Source organism: Drosophila simulans, chromosome X (assembly GCF_016746395.2).
Source record: "Drosophila simulans strain w501 chromosome X, Prin_Dsim_3.1, whole genome shotgun sequence".
Taxonomy (NCBI): domain Eukaryota; kingdom Metazoa; phylum Arthropoda; class Insecta; order Diptera; family Drosophilidae; genus Drosophila; species Drosophila simulans.
Genome location: NC_052525.2, coordinates 4,239,661 through 4,261,199, shown reverse-complemented (window position 1 = coordinate 4,261,199; position 21,539 = coordinate 4,239,661). Strand labels below are relative to the sequence as shown.

General features: G+C 44.8%; 4 protein-coding genes across 4 annotated transcripts; 2 read left to right on the top strand and 2 right to left on the bottom strand.

Moving 5' to 3' along the window:
• Positions 1–1,619: 1,619 nt before the first annotated feature.
• Positions 1,620–2,660, top strand: LOC6725108. The gene is made up of 2 exons (XM_002106098.4): positions 1,620–1,971; positions 2,026–2,660. The coding sequence occupies exons 1-2, from the start codon at positions 1,704–1,706 to the stop codon at positions 2,457–2,459; spliced, it is 702 nt and encodes a 233-aa protein (XP_002106134.1). The 5' UTR covers positions 1,620–1,703; the 3' UTR covers positions 2,460–2,660.
• Positions 2,661–13,378: 10,718 nt separating this feature from the next.
• LOC6725107 (nucleolar and coiled-body phosphoprotein 1) lies at positions 13,379–15,449 on the bottom strand. Its single transcript, XM_039296774.1, has one exon. The coding sequence runs from the start codon at positions 15,409–15,411 to the stop codon at positions 13,474–13,476; it is 1,938 nt and encodes a 645-aa protein (XP_039152708.1). The 5' UTR covers positions 15,412–15,449; the 3' UTR covers positions 13,379–13,473.
• Positions 15,450–19,066: 3,617 nt separating this feature from the next.
• Positions 19,067–20,323, top strand: LOC6725106 (28 kDa heat- and acid-stable phosphoprotein). Its single transcript, XM_002106096.3, has one exon. It carries the CDS (start codon positions 19,458–19,460, stop codon positions 20,100–20,102), a length of 645 nt encoding a protein of 214 aa, XP_002106132.1. The 5' UTR covers positions 19,067–19,457; the 3' UTR covers positions 20,103–20,323.
• A 120-nt stretch (positions 20,324–20,443) lies between these two features.
• Positions 20,444–21,501, bottom strand: LOC6725105 (ribosomal RNA small subunit methyltransferase NEP1). The gene is made up of 2 exons (XM_002106095.4): positions 21,217–21,501; positions 20,444–21,147 (listed from the first exon to the last, which is right to left on the bottom strand). The coding sequence occupies exons 1-2, from the start codon at positions 21,382–21,384 to the stop codon at positions 20,557–20,559; spliced, it is 759 nt and encodes a 252-aa protein (XP_002106131.1). The 5' UTR covers positions 21,385–21,501; the 3' UTR covers positions 20,444–20,556.
• Positions 21,502–21,539: the final 38 nt, after the last annotated feature.

The window sequence follows — 21,539 nt, the reverse complement described above, 5'->3', positions numbered from 1 at the left end:
CGATCTATCTATAGTTGTCAGGTCGTTTTATTTAATTCTATATAAAAAGATCTGTTCTTTTAGCTGAGTAAGCACTTTTCAAGGTGGACTGCTGCAGCCTCCTTACGTAAGGGCTGCCCTCGGGTAACACGACCGTCTGGAGCCCGTCTGCGATCATATGGCGAAACCTGAGTTCCTGGTCCTGTACGAACAGTCCAAGCCAATCCAACCAGCCAGCCATCCATCCGTCCATTAAGCCAGCCAGCCATTCGTGTGAGTTTCTTGGGTGTTGTTGGCTAATAAACGTGATGCACTGCGCGTGCGCAAAGTTTCCCCCTGCGCGTCCCTGTTCTAGAAATGATAGCGTTGATAAGGCCATCGAAAGTGATACTAGACATGCGATAGCGCATCACGGACATGGTAAGCGAATACCTTTGGGAACTAACCATCACGAAAGGCGCCGCGCGAAAAGAGCTTCTCCTTCATTGGGCTCCAGAACTGGAGACGCAAGTGCTCAGCTTTTGGCCTTGTCAGCTGATCTCGCAGCGATATCCCAAACTAAATGTGACTAATGTGACCAACAAAAAAAAAAATGTATTTATTTATCTTTTATCTGGTAAAAGACCAACTCGATCGACTGTGTTTATGGGCGCTTTTAAGTAAAATGTATTTGCTGGTTGTTTCGAACGAAAACCCGGCAGTGATTTGATCGCATTTCCAGGCAATTGATATGCGGCCACTTCCTCCTGAGCGGAGCTTGGATGTTTGGATGCCTTGGAGGCCTTTAAAGAGGCCCAAAGATATACAAAATATATTAAAAAAAAAAAATGAAAAACTCTGCTGTTAATTACAACAGCAACAAGATGCCGCATTGCATTAGCAGAAATCAAACATGCAACGCAGCCAAGAGTCAGCCGACCAAACAGATGGATTGGATGGATGGATGGATGGTGGAGCTACTGCTACCAAATAGTTGCAACATTTTCAATTATGAAATGCTTCTTTTTCAGTGGATTGTGTGCAGGCCCGATCCGGCGATCCATCCGATTATATAAAGTGAGGCGAGCGTAAATCATAAAAGCGGCGAATGTATCTTGCAGATACCGAAAATTGCATCGCAGCGCAGCGCGTGCCGTCAGCTCAAAAAAACAACAAAAAACAAAAAAAAACGACGTTAGCTCATCGAAGGTGGCAAAGTGGGCGGGGGGCGGTCGTGCAGGTGGTACAGTGGGTGGCGGTGGGTGGCGTTGGGTGGTGGTGGTTGGCTTCTCTGTTGTTTTTGTTAATTACACGGCAACAGCAGCCGGTTGCAGGTTGCGCATGCGCCTCAAATTTGTTGCATTTACGCGAGATATTTATTATGATTTCGCCGAGGTTTCTGCGCCGTTTTATTTCTCTCTTTTGTATTTTGTTTGTTTTATGAATGCAGCAAATGGAAAATGGAAAATGGAAGTTGAAGAGGAAGATTGCATGATGCACCACTAGATGCGGTTGTTAGCTCGTTGCATTTGGCAACTTTGGCCATTTTATATTTCTGATTTCTGATATATATTTCATTCTAATTGAAACCCTGAGTATGTATATCGCCTAGCAGGCTGTGAATTAATAATTTCGAATCAAAGTCAACCGTTTGGCAGATCCCTTATTTCCCCAGTCATTCTCAACAAACACTTTCACTGGGTCGTGTCACACACTATATACATATAGTTTAAGCCAGAATCGAGATGTCGAAGCAAAATATTCAGAAAGACCAAGATGAGTGCCTTCGTTGCATGCACTGCAAGAAAGTGATCCAATGTTCACGTTTCGATAGCGGTAGCTTACTGCGTCACATCGAATATGAGCATCCGGAATTATTCAAGATGGCCCATTCCAAAGTCAACAGTATTTACAATCCCTCAACGGATAAGAGCTACTGGGCACGCGAGATGCGAAAAAGAATGATGTCTAATGGATCGGATACGGAACTTGATGCTGAAAATTTGTGGCGATGTAAGTCCGATTATGAGACCAGACTTATATACCTAATGTATATGTGATCCGCAGGTAAGAACAAAAAGAGGACCTCTAGCGAAGACATGACCAAAAAATCATCGATTGCCAAGTGCAATGTGGCTGCTGCCAACTGTACATGTCCGCACTCAAAAGCGAAGTACAGTAAATGTCCAAAAGCCAAGACCACTGGTCCGTGTTCGCCGCACCACATGATCTTTCGCAAGATGGCCTACAAGACCTCCGCCAGGCGATGGTGTGCCATGGATGGCAGTATCTTCTGCCCCGCTTGCGGTTATAAGAAGCGTCCAGTGATCAAATGCGCATCGGATTGGAATTCCAGATGGTGTTCATGGGCCCTCTGCTTTATGCCCTGTCTGAAGAACTCGGATGATGGGGAGAAGATTTACTGCGGTCACTGTAACACCTTTTTGGGCGTCTACAATCGCCAAAGGCAAAGTCTCAAGCCGAACAAGCTGTATGCCTGATGTCACAATTTCAATGATGTTTTAACGCAAGTATTTTCCATTTGGTCGCAGTCTTTCAAAATTGTTCGTTTAGAAGAGCCACGTGATTATTCCCTTTGAGTATAAATTCGACAACAATTGGCTTCACAAAGCATCATTGTATCGCTCTTATAGATTTAAATTAAAAATTTACGCTTGCGCGCCTCGAATAAATACGCTAAAAGAAGATTGTTTCATTTTATATTTAAATATCATTCAATAAGGCAGTTTTATTAGCTTGAGTCTTGTTTGTAGTCTTGTATATTGTACAATTCTTTTTTAGCTGGAAGACTCCACTGAGGAATCCCCTCAGACTCTTGTAGATTCCCAGGTCGTACATATTTTGGTCGTGGCAAGTACAACATGACATGCAGAGGAGATCTCCAACCTGGCGTTGTGACAGATATGAGCAATTAGGTGTTTCTCGCTTTTTTTTTTGTTTGTTTGTTTTTGTTGGTACACCTGGGCCACCCTGGTCAGCGAGTTGAAATGAAATTGGTGGGGAATGATGGTGGCAGAGGGCTAACGGAAACTGCTGACCACTTATCCAGTTCGGTCAGCTTTCATCTAAGTCGCAGCACCATATCTTTTATGGCAATAAAACATATTACGAGTTGTTGTTTGCTGCTGGTGTTGGATTTTTTGTCTCATTTTGTGTTTTCTCGTTTCTTGGGCGCAGTTAAAACGACACTCGTCTCGGGGTCAAAAGGTGCTGAGAACGAGCCGCCAAATGATGCTGAAATTGTGGAAAACCGAAACTTGTTTCACCTGAACTCCGCTGCTGTCGTGTTGAAATACATATATTTCGGACATTTGCTTCAGATCACCGAGCAGCCAGGTACTTTCCCAAAGAAATCTTCGGAGGAGCCCTGAGAAAGTTTCAGGCCAAGCGAAAGGATGAGAAGTTGACTAATTGGTCAGGCAGCTGATCGCAGATCGTCTATATCTTTTCAAAGACAATTGATCGAAGCGGTGAAGAAGGGTGAGGTTAGGGATTTTAACACGCAGGCGAGTGGCCAAGGGAAAGATCAGCATCATCATCATCCCGTTTCGGGATGCTGCTCTACTTACGCCCCGGGGATCTGATCTGTCACCTTTAGCAGGAAAGTGGAAAACAAAAAAAAGAGGTTTGCGAGAGAATGGGGTGGTGAACCCATAAATCAACAACGGTTGATGAGCAGAAACCAGTTTGGCGACTTAACCCTTTTCTCTCCTTCTTGGTTTTCTTGGACGACATCCTGTTTCGTTACGCTAGATACGTTTACCCTTTCCCCCTTTGATGATCTGCTGACCAATGTCCGTCCAATGGGCACACGAAAATCTTGAACTTTCCAGCCCAAAAACTAATTGAATTTTCTGCTGCCGATGTGCGGCATTTCAATTTCATTAAAAATGTCCGAGATTGTTCTTTGATCTTTCAACTCTGTGCAAATCGGGATGCTAAGGGTTGGGCCATTTCCTTCAGGGGTTGCGGAGGTTAGACCAAAGTCAAGGGCCATTTTTGGGTTAGAAAATGTCAGTTTTTGCACTCCATTATGGAAGCTGTACAGGGGTCATCCCAGAAGTGTGGACCAATGGAAACTGTTTATTTGAGTTTGAGGAGTTAACAATTGGTCAAAATCTGTGGCTCGTTTTTTTGGTCATTTGCTTATTAATAATGGAGTTTGATTTTTTTTTTTCAATTTATGAATATTTTCATTGCTTTGTATTTTTTTCTTCTTCGAAATTCCAAACCGACCGTTGGTCATCCTTCGCCGAACTTCTGCTAATCCTTGACCGAAACTTGCTCTGCTTTAATTTGGCCTGCCATTCAACGGACACGTTCTGGACTTTCAACTTAAAAAAAAATAAAAAAGATGTACATAAAGTGAAAAACAAAACAAAGGCGGCTACAAAAAACGGCGAAAACCGTTACGCCTTGGCACAATGCCCAAGGGTCCTGCCAGCTTGTCCTTTAGCATTTTCCCTATCCCGATCTCGTTTCTTGCGCGCCTGCAACGCGCCAGTCACTGACCTCATTTCGATCGGGTTCGGTAGGTCCTTCGTCCTTCGTCCTTCGTGCTCGTCTTGGGACGTTGCCAGCTCAGCTGAAAGCGAAACAGAACCAACTTGCAATTAAGGCTGCTAAATGCCCAGAATATCCGAGGCCAGGACATTTTAACAACAGGGCAAGGATCGAGAGATAGTCGAAGGCGCTTTCAAAGGGGAGCATCTTTAAGCAAATACTTATATTGAAATGAAAACGAAAATACTTATGAACATGGTCTTATACTTATATACTTATACTTATACTTATACTTATGAACTGAGTCGATCTTAATTTACAATGATCGCAAAGGTTTAATTGTGATCTAGAACTGCACATTAAAATCTGATCTCTAACCACTTTTTGTGCGCCCTGAGAAATCCTGCCAGCTAATCCCATCAATAAGATATTTCGCTTGCCCTCCAGGAAAACCAGAGATAAATCGCCGCTAGATCAAACTCTCATTAACCCAGAAAAGGTGCGGCTGCGGATCCATAAATTATCATTTTAACGGCCAAGGAGCAGGGGTCGCCAAAAGCCAGGAGCAGTAAGGAGAAGTAAAAAAAGTGACTGCGTCATAAAACAAATTCCTAATCAAGGGATTCCGGATCAAATTGTAATACGCATGTTGACCGCTCCGAAAACGGGATGACCAAGATCTCGGTGAACTGGTCAGCTAAATGAAATATGAGTTCAAAGGGGCCAGGAATGGGAAAAATGGGAGGAGGGAGGATCGGCTGGTCAAGCGTGTAATGCATAAGGATGTGAGAATACATACATATACATTTATATATATCTTGGCGAAGGCAATTTCACAGAGGTCCGGCCCAAATCAAGATCATTGACCAAGAAGGACCAACCCAACTAATATTCAAATGAGGTCGCCGTTTTTCTGGGCCCGAGGGCCCGTAAATTAAGGCGACTGCTGATGATGACTGCTGCTGACCAACTGCAATTTCACAAGGGCAAAGGGGACAAGGGGAAGGGTCGGGATCGGGATCGGGATCAGGAGCGGGATCATCGGAAGGGTGAGAGATCTCTAAAGGGGAACACGGGTTGAGTAACGAGCGCGAACTCATTACAATGGGAGCAAAACGGAAACTGGAATTCGGTAGGGATGCAAAGAAAAGTGCAGTGTCCCACCTCAAGACGACCTACGAAATGAGACCAAAGACCGAAGACGCACGAGCAGCAACCCCTGCTCGGTCTTAAAACTGGACAATGGTCAGCTACCGGCTACTTAATGTCCCTTTGCCGGACCCGGCTCATTTGCATTTTTCTCGCGATCTCTCGCGTCCATTTATTTATTTGCTTAATTTCATTTGCCCGATGGGAACTTTCCTCGACCGTTGGTCACTCCTGGCCCTTGGCTCCTTTGTTCCACCTATGTATATCTATATAGACGTGGTCCATTGTACAGTGGACGTCGTCTATTGTTTTCCTATGTCATGTCCGACAAGAGCTGCAAACTAAGAGGAACTAAGAATCGGAAATCAGGAATCGGGGCAACCCAAGCCAAAGGGGCCAACAAAGCTCTATCGGGGGCAAACTCGTTTATGTTCGCTTGGGTTCAAGTGAGACATATGTACATGCATATAGCATATACATATAACACTCATTTCGCGGCAATCATTCGGTACCTAACAGCTGTGATCCGCGATCCCAGATCAAGTCACTAATTATATGCCTCGATTTTGGGACAACTTTTGGGCGGGAAGCATAGGAGTAATGGAGATGTGAAGTCTACTATCTTTTGCCTACAGAAATATTAATTATATCATATAAATATAAATATAGTATTACTATCTTTTGCCTCTCCCCCATGAGTTAACATTATTTGTGTTCATTATTTCACTTGATAAATCAGCGCACATTCATCATGGCTGATGGCATATTGATGTGACCTTTTGCGCCGCATTTGGTGACCTGTGGAGTGAAGTTCAGCCAGTTAATTACTTAATTTCATGCAGTTTATGCCCCGAAAGCCAAGCCCTGGCCAACATCCACCCTCGATGGAGATAGGAAGAAAATTCCCAACCCAAAAAAAAATACGAAAAACCCGAGACCAGAAAACTAGAAATGCTGAAGAGTCAACAGCTCATCATTGTGGGGATGTGGAAATGCGTATTTCATTCGGTGGGTTGATGCGGCGCTTAATCGTGACTTTTAACGCACATCCGTCCGCTGAGGATGGGCAGTAAGGTGAGGTTAAAGGTTATAGGGTGTGGTGCGCGACCAGAAACCGAAAATCCCCCGCCCACGCCCAGCGGGAAAGCAGATGCTTTTTGGGGTCGTAATCCCAGAGGTTCTGGCATTTTAGATGGCAGACGTCGAAATAATTGCATTTGGCACGCTCACTCAGCACTTCATTTTTTATTTTATTTTTTTTGTCCAGACCAGACATCTGACATTTGGCCAAGAGAAAATGCAACAAATCCTGGAGTAGCAAACAGAAAGAAACCCTTTAAAATATGATGATATATTTGTTGTTGCAAGTAAAACTTGAATCTTATTTTTTGCTCTGCAAAAGCTAAAAAAAAAATGGGAGAATGAAGTGAGTTGCATTTTACTTGTAGCACATATCCGTATTTCCTTCCGCACAGGAAACACTTTTCCTGCTTTTCATGCTTTAGTTTCGATTTCCTTTTGGTCTTTACGCTACACAGACTTTTCGACCAGCTCCATAAATATATATTTAATTTAAACAAAGTATGTGTATTTATTTACACGCCAGACACGAAGAGTCTGCCAATTTGAGCAACCAGATCTCTGTTTAACTTCGCGTAGTATTTGTTTAGCTTTAGATGGAGGAGAGTACTTGGATATCGGTGCAAAAAAAATATATGCATGTAAATACATTTTAAAAAGCCTTACGTGTAAATAAAAACGAGATAAAAATTAAAATCTGGACAAAAAAAAAGGCAAACGCAACGAAATCGAAAATGAAACCGATGCAATTATCACGTGCAAGCCATGAAACTGGTACAAAGCAAAAGGCCGACAAAAGGGGGGATGAGGTGGGGAATAATTGGGTAAAGAAGTGAGCAAAAGTAAATCAAAAGTAAAAGGCTATATATTCGAAATGAGCTAATTGTTGAGGTAGCATAATTCTTGTTGCAAATTAAAACTCATATAATATTGACACTCTTTGAAGTAATTGCATTACAATTTTATTCAGAGGCTTCCACATGAAAGGTTTTATTACGCCGTAAAGTGGCCACGAAATGCTTCTTTGAACATCTCTCCTTGGGAAAACATACATATACAAATTTCAGGTGATAATCCACCCACATTTGCATGTGGATTCAAATGACAACACTTACGCTCCAGATAAGGACGTTTTCCCAGCATTTTCCCACGCCCAGCAAACGCTTATCACCTAAGCTTTCCATGGGACCCGCATAGGTATCCAAAAAAATAAAAAAAAAAATTCCAAAATAAAAACAAACCGCAGAGATCCCAAGCAGTTCCCAAATGGGAGCCAGTGGCTCTTCCTCCGTTTCGGTTTTCTGATAAGAAGCTCCATATCTTTTGCCATATGGGCCGGACTTGGTTGGGATTGCTTTCCCGCCATTTGCTCAGCGGACCGAAGACAGCCGCCCAAGAGCAAGACAGTTGTGCGCCCCAGGTGGAAATGGAAATGGAAGTGGAAGTGGGAACTTGGAATGGGAATGGGAATGGAAGGAGGTCCCTCGATAAGGCGTGGGTATGTAGGAAGCGGAGGAACGAGGAATTGTCGTGTGTCGTTTGTCGTTGGTCTTGTAACGGCTGCTACACTCGCCGAAAATCGAGGGTACTTATAGAGTTGATAGGAAAAAAAAGTCGACATAAAATTGTGCAGAATTTAATAGTATTAAATATTGTAAACATATCGTATCCTGCCTGCACTGCCAACATCTTGAAATGGAATATTCCTTGAAGTGAAATGAGATGACTGCACTTTTTTTTTCCGTGTCATCTATGGCAATGTCACGCCGAGGATCTCAGGCCTCTGGACTAACTCTTCCAGCTGACGCTATAGTTATGATGGTAACACGGTGGCACGGGCGAGATTAGAAGGACGATTCCCAAATCAACTGAGTCGCTCGAGCGTTGCCCACAAACCTCTGGAAAGCGGGGGAAAGACGGAGAAAAGAGGATAGTGTGTAAAAGGCGAAGGACGAGGAGGAAGCCAAGGAAATTACGGAACCCTGACAAAATGACCAGCTGCCATAACACATCATTCCGCCGCATTCGTCACAATCTTGATAGTGCAATGTCAACTTGAGAACTTGACCATATTCCAAGTGGGTCGCGCATCCAAGGGGCAGTTGTGGAACTTCTTCATCGATTCGAGGCTTCCTAAGCTGATTAAGCCAGGACGAGAAGCCATGTCCTTGTCTTCTCGCTAACAATAACTATCGGCTTGAATGGTGGCAATAAGTTTTTCAGAACTCTACAGATGGCTTCGAAGAGGAAATCCATTAAATCAATTAAGATTAGCGAAAACGAAACAAGCATTTGGGTTGTAAGGAAAGGAATTGTAAGCCAATTTGAAGGAATGCCCATGTACACCAAGTCTGGAAAGCCAGTCCTAACTTATCAGAGACATCAAGAACTTATGTTGCCAGCAGCTGGACCCAGTGCCTCAAGACTTGGCGGCCTGGCCACCATCTGTACCGCATAGATGGCCAAGAACAGGGAGACGCGGGAGAAGAATGGGTTCGCGTTCACGTTCAGGTTTAGGAGGTAAAAAATGTCATGTGGGTTCGCCCTTCGACTGAGCAGGGGCACGTGCCCTCTCAAGCGCGAAGTGCAACTGCAACTGCAACTGCAGCGTCGAGATGCCCCCGACTTTGGACTTGATCTTCTCTCGGGCGCCCTTCCCTTTTTTCCGTTTTTTTTCTTTCTTTTTTTGTGTTCCACTGCTCATCTGAAGTATCTGGGTATCTGTAGTATCCAAGTATCTTCTCGTATCTAGCCATCTCTATCTCTTTGTGTGCACTTCCGGCGCTGCGGTTGAGTGTGCTCTACCTTTATAGTTGTATGCACCTATATGTGCCTTTCCCTGTTCCATCATCAACATCATCATCATCATCATCATCTTTTCTTTAATTGCTTTTGTACTGTCCTGGCTCTTTTAGCGTTCCCGCAGGTTTTTCCTTATTTTCTTCAGGGCCCTCTTCTTTATGTTGCACAATGGTAGCCGCTACAAGGCACACTATGCTGCATGCATGGGGTTGACTTCTGCTGCATTTATTTTTTCCTTCGCTGTTTTTTTTTCCTATTAAAACGTCCCCGGCATTGCAGTTAAATTAGATTAAGCAGTCATGCACATGTCTTCCCTTTTTCCCGGACCCTACGGAAAAGATGTACATATATATAGATATAGATATAGATATATATAGATATATATGCCTTACCTTTAATTTTCCTGCCCCCTTGAGTGTCAGTTGCGTTGCTCTAGGATGCTAGGATGGGAGTCCGAACACCAGGATCTGAGTTGGCTTACATGGTTTTGGTGGGACAGTTTGGTTGTTTAATTAACCAAAAGGGGGAAAGGTCCATTATTGATTTTAGAATTGAGAACTTGCAACAAGGGCATTTGAAGCTGCCGTCTGTTTAAATTTCCACAAAAACTTGTATAAATTGAATTGAGCCTTCCGTTCAGCTGCTCCGTTGGTGCCCCTGCCCCAAAATATGATGCTGCTCATCCCGCTGCAGTTGCAACTGCCTTGGCAAGCGGCAACCTTGGCAACTGCCGCGATATCCTGATGCTGCAACACGAAGCGGTGAACAGGTAGCGATCGTTGAACCTGTTTCTGTTCCCTTTGAGGCGAACCCCCCAACCCTCGGGGTTTTAATGGGCCGGGACGGGACAGGCCGGGCGAACAGGTGCATCCAGGAATCGAGGAATCGAGGAGCGGAGGATACTCGCACGCGCTGCATCCCTGCCACACATGATCGCAACTCGTAAATAAACGAAAACCGAGGGGCACGTGCCGCTCAATGTGCAAGGATCAAGGATCTCCCCCTTTGGCAATTCTATCTGCAACTGCAACACATCATCGGCAACGTCATTGTCCTCCTGCAGGATCTTTTCCCGTTTCTGTTTCTGTATTTTAGTTCCCTCTCTTCCAACAATGATGATGTTGATGATGATGATGCGGTGGTACCTGTTCCTGGTAGTCCATCCACTCCTTCTTCGTTTTCTTAGTGCAAGCTGCATTTCTGCGGTTTCTTGGCTCGTGCCTGGCCCAAAAACAGACCAACTTTGGCTCCAATTTGGGCCAGCACTGCCAAAAAAAAACACATACAATTCTTATCAAGGATTAAACATTAACATTAAACATTATATTCCAACTAATACACCTTTTTTATCTATCAACGATTTGTATTGATGTTAATTTATCTTTTCTGTTTGCTTTTAGGATAAATTTCTCCGATGTATCAATACTTAGAAAGGTAAGTGTCTTTATTATTTGTTACCTATATTATGGCAATACAAAGAACTACAAGGATTGTAAAATATATTGAGATCTTCACTGTGCACGGGCAGCTGAGATCGGGCTTAATAATTAACTTTGGGGATCGGCTTGACCGCAGCATCCCTCGAAAAGGGACAGCTGAAAAGAGCTGGCTGTCTGGCTCCACTTCATCATCGCCTCGTGCCAATGGCCCAATTAGGCAACCAATTATTACTAAATGGGCGCACCTTTCTCCTCCAACCCTCGTGGGTCGATTGTTTTATGTTTTATGGTATGGGCACTTTGAAGTCGAGAGCGGAGGGTTCTCCAGCACGCCCACAATCGGACAAATCATTGCGTAACTAGGTCTCGAGGATCGAGGATCCCGATTCCCCTGCCCATTCCATGGTAAAAAAAAGGTATCATCATCAGCCAAAACATCTGTCCCGGCAATCTGTTGTTGACCCGCGGCGTCTCACACCTTGACAGGAGTTAGTGTCGAAAAGGAGTGGGAAGTGGGAAATACATTGAGGGAAATGGGATCGAACTGGATTATATATATCTGCATGTTGTAAAAAGGTTTTACTCTTATTTTTGCCAGTGTGCTACATTTTATTTAACGAGTGAAAGAGATATGAACTAGAAAGGACGGGCCACTAAGTGTCCATAAATCAGTGGGGCAGCCACACAACAGCTGCTTTCGTTTCAAGGATCCAAAAATCAAGGATCTCAATTTAATGTTATTTTATGGAAATAATAGAAACATGAAATAAAGTTGCGAAAGTCGCACGATATCAATAACGCAACCCCTCAAAGTGGCGCAAAAAATAGAACCTCCCCTTTTCGAAGAAAACAAAGAATCGTGAGAAAAGCAAAGCAAATCGGAACCACTAGAATAAATAGAAATTTAAATATGTACTTACAATCTAGGGTATCCAAAAAAAAGTATTCACTTAAAGGTGGTACCAATCTCAACCAAATGCCATCTACATTCGTAGGTTGAGTTCTTGTTTCACTAGTTTTTTGGTCGTTCTTTCCCCAGAGAATCGGTTATGTGCCTATGACTTTGCATGTTTGCCCATATAGTCTATATGGTATATACTCGTACAAGAGATTAGAGAGCCCTTCATCCCTGGGTTGCTTTCGTTTTATGACCATCGCTCGGAGTGGTATCCCCAGATCCCCAAACTGCCGCACGATGACTTGCTAAAAGCGGACATTGTTGATTCGTCCGGAGTTCGGAGGGAAAAGCTTGCTCTGTTGGTTGGGTGGTGGGTGGTGACACCAGAGTCCACCTCCCGGCCACACCCACTGGGAAACACTGTCCTGCCGCCACGTCAAAGAACGCACCCCCACACCTTGCCACCCGATTTCTGCTGAGGTCCTGTGTGCGCACGTTTTTTATTTGTCCAACAAACAAAAACACAAAGGGAACTACACAAACTTTCCAACTTTCCACTTTCCCAGTGGGCGGAAGCCAAACCATCGCGGGTAATCTTCTGCGCGAGTATGGGTTTTGTATCTTGCGGATACCTTTGTTGCACGAATATACATATACATATATAGGTATGTATATATGTCTGTATATATATGTAAAAACACAGCTGCCTGGCTGCTGCTGCTGGACACGGAAATATCGATCCAAAGTATCGCAATGAGTCACTACGAGTGCTCACATTTAGGCACTGACAGAAAATTAGGACCAACAAGCGGTATTATCTACTTAAAGACTAGAATTCATGGTTCACCAGAAAAATTCTTCCGTAGCATTTTTACATAATTTTCAAGATACATTTTTAGACCAACTACTCTTTAAAATGAGACACAAAGAGTGTTCATTTTTTTAGGACAGTGTGTTGCGCGCTTTGAGTTGAAAGAGAGCGCCATCTACTGGCGGAAGACATAAAACGTGCCCTGGTCCGCAACCCTTTTCTCCGGTCCTTTGCCCCGGAATTGTTTGGCCTGTGCAGTGAGGCATATATCCGGAGTTTCTGCGTCCCGCTTCTCGATTCTCGTCGCTCCTCTCGGGGGTGATTTCAACTTTGTCCTGGACAAAATGAACCAGCAGAGGAGGCTTTTACACTGGAAGAAAGTCGTATAGGCTAAGAGAATGTGAAAGAAATATTTCAAGACTTTAGCATGATGGTAATTGCTTTCCAAACACAAATTCCTGTGTGCAACAAATCAGCTATTTTCTCAGCAAGCTTTCATTACGAAATTTGTCGCAGTGCAGCTGATGTTTTTCACGGGGCGACAGATTCAGGTTACACACCTGTTCTTTTCTCTTCTGACCTGTCCTGCGACCAGTCATTCCTGCCCTGCCGCCTGCCACCCTCCTGCGGGCAGAAATCAATAAAGCCCAATGCAACGCCCCCCAAATAAGTTGTCCACACACAAGAAGGCTCTCTAAAATTAAACTTTCAACGCGTTCAATCATACAAAAAAAAAAAAATTGATGGTTGTCATTACAATAAATAAATAAATAGGCAAAAAAAAAATGAGGACTTATGAGGGAAATGGTCATCTAGGACACGAAACGCAGATTGGTGCGCTTTCGTCCGCCGAATTCGCCAAAGTTGCGACGAACGGCCTGAAGAACAGCCTGCTGGGCGACGGGATCCGTTTGGGATTCTTCGGAAGAGACTACAGAGGATTCGGCACTGGGCTTCGCATCCGATTGGCGACCCAGGATATTCCAGAAGGGACGCGGCGTGGTGGTGGTCGTCGCTGGGTCCTTGTTGATGTAAATGCAGTTGATGATGGGCTCGTCGCCGTAGAATTGACGATTCTTGTTGCGCAGACGACGGCGTTGTTGTTGTTGCTGCTGCTGGCGGCGTCTCTTCTGCTGTTGCTGCTGGCGACGGCGCTTCTGCTGCTGTTGCGTTTTGCGGCGACGTTGCTGCTGCAACTGCTGCTGCTGCGGACGACGGCGACGGTAGCCACCAATGGAGGAACTGCTGCTGGAGGAACCAATACTGTTGCTGGGTCGGCGACGCTTGTTGCTGCTGCTGCTGATGCTGCTGCTGCTGCTGCTGCTGCTCGACTGCTTCTTCTTCTTCTTGGTCCTGCGCTGGCTAAGACTGCTGCTGCTGCTGCTGCTAGGCTTCTTCTTCTTCTTCTTCTTGTTCTTCTTCTTATCCGAAGAATTGCTGCCCGATGAAGAAACGCCGCTGGAGGATGCGGCAATGTTGCTGCTACTTGTGGCCGAAGAAGCAACGACTGATTGCTCCATGGCCACTGGCTTCTTGATCACTTCCACGGGAGTAAGCTGTTCCATCTCCTGCTGATTCGGATTCTCCTCTGGCTTCTTCTTCTTCTGATCCTTATCCTGCTTCTTCTTCTGATCTTTATCCTGCTGCTGCGGCTTCTTCTTCTGCTTCGCAGGCTGCTCGTCATTTTGAGCCTGCTGCTTGCGTTTCTTCTGCTGCTGTCGCTTGTTCTTCTGTTGCTGATTCTTGTTCTTCTGCTTCTGGTTCTTCTTGTTCTTGTTCTTCTGATTGGGCCGCTTATTGACGGCGGGCAGAATGTCGCTGTCATCATCTCCGGTTGACCAACTGGCTATCGTAGAGACGGGCTGGTCCTCGCTGATGATCTCCTCCTCGAAAACACCCAGGCCATTAAAGCCGGGCTGATCCCTGTAGAAGCCATTGCCGCCGTAGTAGAAATCATCGTAGTCCTCCTCGTCGTAGTCGTCCTCATCGTAGTCATCCTCGTCCTGGTCCACCACCTCCCAGGGCTGAACGAAGGGATAGAAGCCAACGCCGGCTGACTGGTGGACAACATCCGATTGAACGGGCTTCAGCTCGAAGACGGCATGGGTATCGGGATTGACTTTGGGCGGCTGATGCGATTGGACCACCACGATGCCAGCATCTTCGGCCACATTGGCATGACTGGCGGCATTGGCGACCACACTGACTCCCTGATTCAGATGGGCGGCAGTGGACTGGCTTTGCAGGGGCAAAGCCAAGGCAGCGGGCACAAAGTTGGACTGATTTCTGGAAGACTGATCGTCGCCATCATCGTCCTCCTCGTCGTCATCGTCGTTGTCATCGTTCTGCACATCTGCCTGGGGCAGAGGCGACTCCAAGTGGACTCCAGTTAGGGCGACATAACGTCTATTGCTATTGCTCTCCACCTCCTGGAGAACAGCTCCTCCCTCACGATGTTCCTTCGCGGGCAGACTCTCCACCTTCAGGGGTTGCGAACTGACCGACAGTGTGGCCGCCGATCCTGATCCTGATCCTAATCCTGCTGCACGACCCGAACGCTTCCTTCTCGTGACCACACACTGCGACTGACTGCCATCGCCCTTCAGTTGGCGACCCTGAATGTAGAATCGCTTCAGCTCGTACTCATCGCCATTCTCGTCCACCTCGATCATGGTCTCTCCAGCGACCCTGGTGGCCACCAGGCACATCCCGAGAGCCAGCAAAGCCCAGACACAACAGCCGTTCCTCATCTCGTCTATAACTGAGCTAGCCGACGATCGGCAACCGGCTTATATTAGCTCGCACCACACGGACTCGGACCTATTGACCCACGGCTAATTGCCAAAAATATATGCTAGCCATGCTAGCATTTGGCCAGATCGGGCCAGTTCAGTTCAGCGCAGCTTAGCTGCTCGGTTGACCGAAAGCTACGGTTTCCTACGAACCCGAGGGCTCTGAATTATTCATCAGCTCAGCATCGCAGCTTGGCCAGCATCGTTGGGCTTTCTTCTTCCGAGAACCCGTTTGATTACTATTTCTTCTTTGGCTTTCTGTCGGGTTCAATGGATCGACCGATCATTAATAACCCCGCATCGATGCGGATGAAAGTTTCTGCCAAAAGGGCCATTTGTGGGTCATCTAGGTTGCGATCAATTTGCACAAAGAAAAAAAAACTAGCTGAACTTAGCCACACCTTTATAATTGAAATGTAATTGGGGGTTTTTGTAATTCATGTTTTTTATGACAAGGTCAAGAGGTAATCTTTATGTCCTAATATAAATTAGTCCTAAATTTCTTTGGATTTTTTCTCTCTGTGTGAATTTCAACCCTTTTTGGGAGTGGAAAGTTGAACATGAGGTCCGTGTCGAATGCCATATATCAGTCTCGCAGCTTGTAAAAATAGTTCTGGTGACTCTATTGACTAAATTTAAAGCAGACACATTCCTCTCCACAATTGAGTTGTGCTAAAGATTTATTTTGACCAAAGAGATGATTTATCCGACAGTTGGCACAAAGAGCAGGAAACGAACAAAGGCACGTGGACTGGCATTTCTGGATATTCCGAAACAAAAGGTTAGCTCAGCAGCACACGTGGTGCGAAAGTTCAATGTTGTAGTTGCAACATGCTAAATATCAACCAAGTTTGCCATATTAAATACCCTTTTTCTTAAAAAAACAAGTAAGTCATCTTTCATGTGCTCAGCGAACTGGTGATAAAAAACGTAGTACCGCATTTGGGAAAGAGTATAGAAAGCGAAATTGACCTTTGATGGAATAAACGAAGAAACAGCGATGGGAAAGCAGATTTCTTAGCGGGATTAAAGTTTCTTTGATGCTGCTGCTGAGCCAAAAACGAAATTAATTTATTGAATTCGTTTTCGGGATTTTTTTTTTCACCCTGAATCGTAGCGAAAAAGAGACATTTAGCGAAAATGGCCAACAAAAGCCAATAAACATTCCAAATCACAGTTTTACCCGCGTTGTTTTGTTTCTGTTTTTTTTTTTTTAGTTGAGTTGAGCCCGCCGACTAACTTAAGTCAAACGCATTTTCAGCGAGCTGCGGCCATTTATTGTCCACTCTGTGTGAATGCTAATGAAGCATCGTAAATTTCCAGGGCCAAGAGGCGAGGAGCAGCCAAATAGTTGGGTGTGATCCAGGTTCGCCGAAGAATCCAAGCTGGATTTTGGCAGCTCTTCGTCTCTCAAACTAGAACTTTATTTTATTTTTAAGAAAATCCATTTATAACGTACTTCAATGTTAGGACCTTAAGTAATGCCTGGCCAGAAATCAATGTGCAGACTGAAGAGAGATGTGGCCAACTGTGGAGATAAATAAGTGTTGCCTTTGTGCATAAGTAATTGCGATGAAGTACAGTAAGCACTGGCAGAGCCTGCAGCAGCACATATTTGTATGTCGCGCACGTTCTTTAAGTAGTAGCAACAGCAGCGGTCGCATCAGCAGCAGCAACAGCAGCAGCAACATCAACGGGCAACACCAGCAGCAGCAACAGTAGCAGTAACAAGTAAGAACACACCTTGTTCTTGTACTGATATCAAGTGCTGATTACTGATTACACACGCAGACAAATGGAAACTAAGGCAACATGATGATGGGGGAAGAGACGCCCGATCGACAACCAAATCGGAGTTCACCAAACGATATTAGGCGGGAATTTGTTTCGTTGCGCTCTCGTTTTTGTTATTTTTTTATCACAATCAGCCTCAGCAACCAACGCAATCTGTCATCGACCCATTCATTTGTGGCGAGACATCACAGTGCCTGCTCTACTATACATATACCTATATGTATGTACAATGTACGAGGTATGTACATATGTATGTACATGTGCATATAGCACGATCGTATCGGGAATCGGAGCACAGTGAAGTCGAGTGGTGCAGCCGGGTGTCCATTGTCCATTGTCCACTGCGCACAGTGACTGCAAAGAGTTGAGCAACAAAAAAAAAAAAAAAGAGAAAAAAACGGATGTAAGATGCTCCCCTTTTTCATAGTTATACGAATTCTTCATAGACCCATTTCTATGCCGAAATCACAATAATATCATAAGTTGTTTACAACGCGGTGGCAAACTTCCCATCGCTAGTGTGCAAACATCACGCACCCACACGAAAACCTGGCCCACCTGCAACACACACACATGCACATATAGTGGATATACGTTTATATGCCATCCGATCTGAGCGATCGTATAAAAAAATTGACGCACGCAGCAAGAAAGTGCGTATACGCAATTAGAATTCCATTAACTAATTTCTTCTCATTTGCATGGCGCACTTTCTAAGTGCATAAGCAGCATCTTGCCGCTGTAATATCAATAAATAAAAGAACTTTCATTTAAATTTATTCACCTAACCAGCGTGGAAATGAAGAGCAGCGGGCCAGAAGAACAGCATTTACGATGAATTTTTTGAATATTTTTGTGTTTGCCGCTTTCGTGGCGAGCACACACGGAATTCATAATTAATTCGTGCATTAAATTTTCGAGTATATTATATTTGGTTATATTTCTGGCTCTTTTTTTATGGCTGTGTGTTATTTTTTATTTTTGATCAATAAGTTGTACATATGTGAGAGAGTTTCCGTTAATGAGATGCATGATATCGAGGAATGTGATATCGAATGCTGACACAAATATGCAAAACGATTTTCGGTTATTTGTGGTTATTAATGCCGCATTATTGGCTTGCCACTTGTGGCGGCGGCCAGTGAAAAGTGAAGAAAACTGGTTTTCCGGCAAATCACAGCAGCAGACCAATGCCAGTGCGACTCTTTGATATACAGACATACATACCTATGTACATACATACAACATCACGTTTTCCTGCATCTCGAGATTCTGTGCAGTTGCAGTTGCAGCGGATCGACAAAATGGTGGTTTCGAAAAAGAAACCAATCAGCGGGTAAAAGTAAAATCGGATTTTCTTCTTTCGATGGTGACCCAATAAAATGAAAAGAGTGGAATATGTACCACTAATTTACGGCTTAACCATCACCCAAATGAGAATTCCCAACACGTGTGCCTTATTTATTTCAATTTTAGGCTGTTTTTAGTTTTTTTTTCTTACAAAAGCCGCAAAGAGCACACTTCCAAAATCAAGGTATTTTTTTTTAGTAAATCTTGCAGTTAAGAAACATAAATTTATTTTTGGTTCTTTATTGATATTATATAGAGATGGATTTTGAACATTTAACATTTTAGGCATATGAAGGGCGGAGAAATTATATATGGTATTTGTTGTATTTATGAAAATATACAAATATTTTATATTTTAGAACTACAATTATAAACAAAAATTCATAAAACTAAAGAGTTAATCCCAAAGTTACTTGCAATGCTCAGAAACTACGCTAAGTAGGCTTCTATTGAAAGTGCCAGTCAAATAAGCAAATTCAAAAAAAAATCAAATAACCGTTGACACTTTCGAATTTCCCGCCTTGTTTTGAAACGGTTATGGAAGCGGTTAATTGCCGAGTACAGCAAACTTGAACACTTGAGGGCGCCAGACGTGTTTCGGTATTACCATTCTGGTTATTTATGCGGTATTACTATGCAGTGAATGCACGGTCGCACTTTCGACTGGCACTGCACAACACTGATTAGTGCAAAAATTTTTTACAACGTGATTAAATATAGATAATTTTCGGAACATAAACGGAACACAAGGATCCGTTAACGTCGCAGGAGTGAAAGCTCTATATACAAGCAAATTGGTTATACAGGAGGAGAGACCTGCGAATACCCGGTAAACCGTACGGATCAGTCCATAACTCATCATGCCACGAGGAAAGTTCGTCAACCACAAGGGTCGGAGTCGCCATTTCACATCTCCCGAGGAACTGCAGCAGGAATCGGAGGAGGACAGCGACCAGACCAGCGGCTCGGGATCAGATAGCGACGATAAAGACGCTGCCGGCGGCGGTGCCAGTTCCTCCGCCTCCAAAGCGAAGGCTCCCGCCCAACGAAAAGCGCCCGTGCATCGCAATCAAAAGTCGCGATCAGCGGCGGGCGCCGCTGCGGCAAGTTCCTCGGAATCGGAGTCCGGCGAGGATTCCGACGACTCGGAAGCGGAAGCGCGCGATGCCAAGAAGGGCGTGGCCTCACTCATCGAAATCGAGAACCCCAACCGGGTGACCAAGAAGGCCACACAAAAGCTATCGGCCATCAAGCTGGACGACGGGCCAGCCGGTGGCGGCGGTATTCCCAAGCCGGAGCTTTCTCGCCGCGAGCGCGAACAGATCGAGAAGCAGAAGGCTCGACAGCGTTACGAGAAACTCCATGCTGCTGGCAAGACCACCGAGGCTAAGGCCGACCTGGCCAGATTGGCCCTGATCCGGCAGCAGCGCGAGGAGGCGGCCGCCAAGCGGGAGGCGGAAAAGAAGGCAGCCGAGGTGGGCACCAAGAAGCCGGGTGCCAAGTAGATAATCCATCCTTGAAACCTTCCCCTTCCCATGCGGGAATTAATAGAGCTCTCAATTGTGTAACGTATACAAAATTCGCAATAATCCTTTTGGTGAACAGTGCAATTAGTTAAGCATGAATTACCGTAAACATAACTTCAAAATTATGCAAGTTTTTTAAGCCTATCTTTTGTAACTGCAATTATACATAAATAAATCAAGTAATTGTAAAAACAGAGAAAGTGTGTGTGTTTCGCCTGGCGTGATGATTATGACTATCAGAATTGATAGAACATTAATATTATGGGTATATAAATAAGCACCTTAGTATGCTCTAAACATTAAGAAAGATCAAAATAGTATTCTGGTCTGGATGTTCCACCAAATTTAATGGAAGGCAATCAAAAGAATAGATGTAGACTAACTACTAGCTATGACTAAACTAAGAAAAACAATGCGTTGGACTTGGTCTATACTATACCACGCCCCAAACCTCCTCGAAGGCGGAACAGATTTTGGAGCACGCGATGGCCGCCGAAAGTGGATAGTTGCTAATGGAGAACAGCTCCTCCGTGTAGTCCGTTTTGAGAACGCCATGTGCGAAGGCTCCGATAACAATGACCACCGGCTCATCGTAGCTGGTAGAGGTCTCGTCGCCATGTGGCACCAGCTCCCGGCAATTGGGCAATAGTTTGCCGGAGAAGCTCATGGCGTACTTCTTGCAACCGACCGGCACATGATCCGTAATCGGATTCTTGATGACACTCATCAGACGACGGGAGGAGTCATTGGCGCGAATTTGGAACTTGTGCAGCAGTTGCACCATCAGGCCAGCAAAGCGTTTAAATGTCCTCGGGATGCGCGTCTGTGGATTGATTTCGATCAGCACATTGTGCTCGGTGCGCACGAAGACCTGGAGCAGACCGGCCCGGTTTAGTGGCGAATCGAAGAGCATCAACAGGCACTGGTGGGTGATGTCCGGACGACAGGAGCCCGGATCTCTTTGGTTTTTGCGCATGATTCCCGCGTGATCGTCGCAGTTCAGCAGCTCGAAAGTGTTGTGCACCTGCAGCAATGGAAATATGTTTTATATATATATGGAAGGAGTTTCGTTGTAACCGTTGTGATGACCCACCTTCACCGTCTCCAGTTGGGCTCCTTCCAAAACGATGATCAGCCGCTTTTCGGTGGCATTCAGATGGAGCACCTTGAATTGCTTCTTGTCCAAATCGAACTCCGGATCGTCCGACTTGCGACCCACAAACTTGCGCTTCCTGTTGATCGCCTTGCCCTGACCGCCCATGTTGTAAAAGTATTTGTATTTGGTTAAAAACAATTCCGAAATTATTCTCAAGAAATCCGCACGTTTTTCGAAATGCACAGGTTCAGTATGACCTTGTGGCGCGCTCTCTTAAATACCCTACTTCAATAGTATGGCATATGTTTTCAGTATTAAAA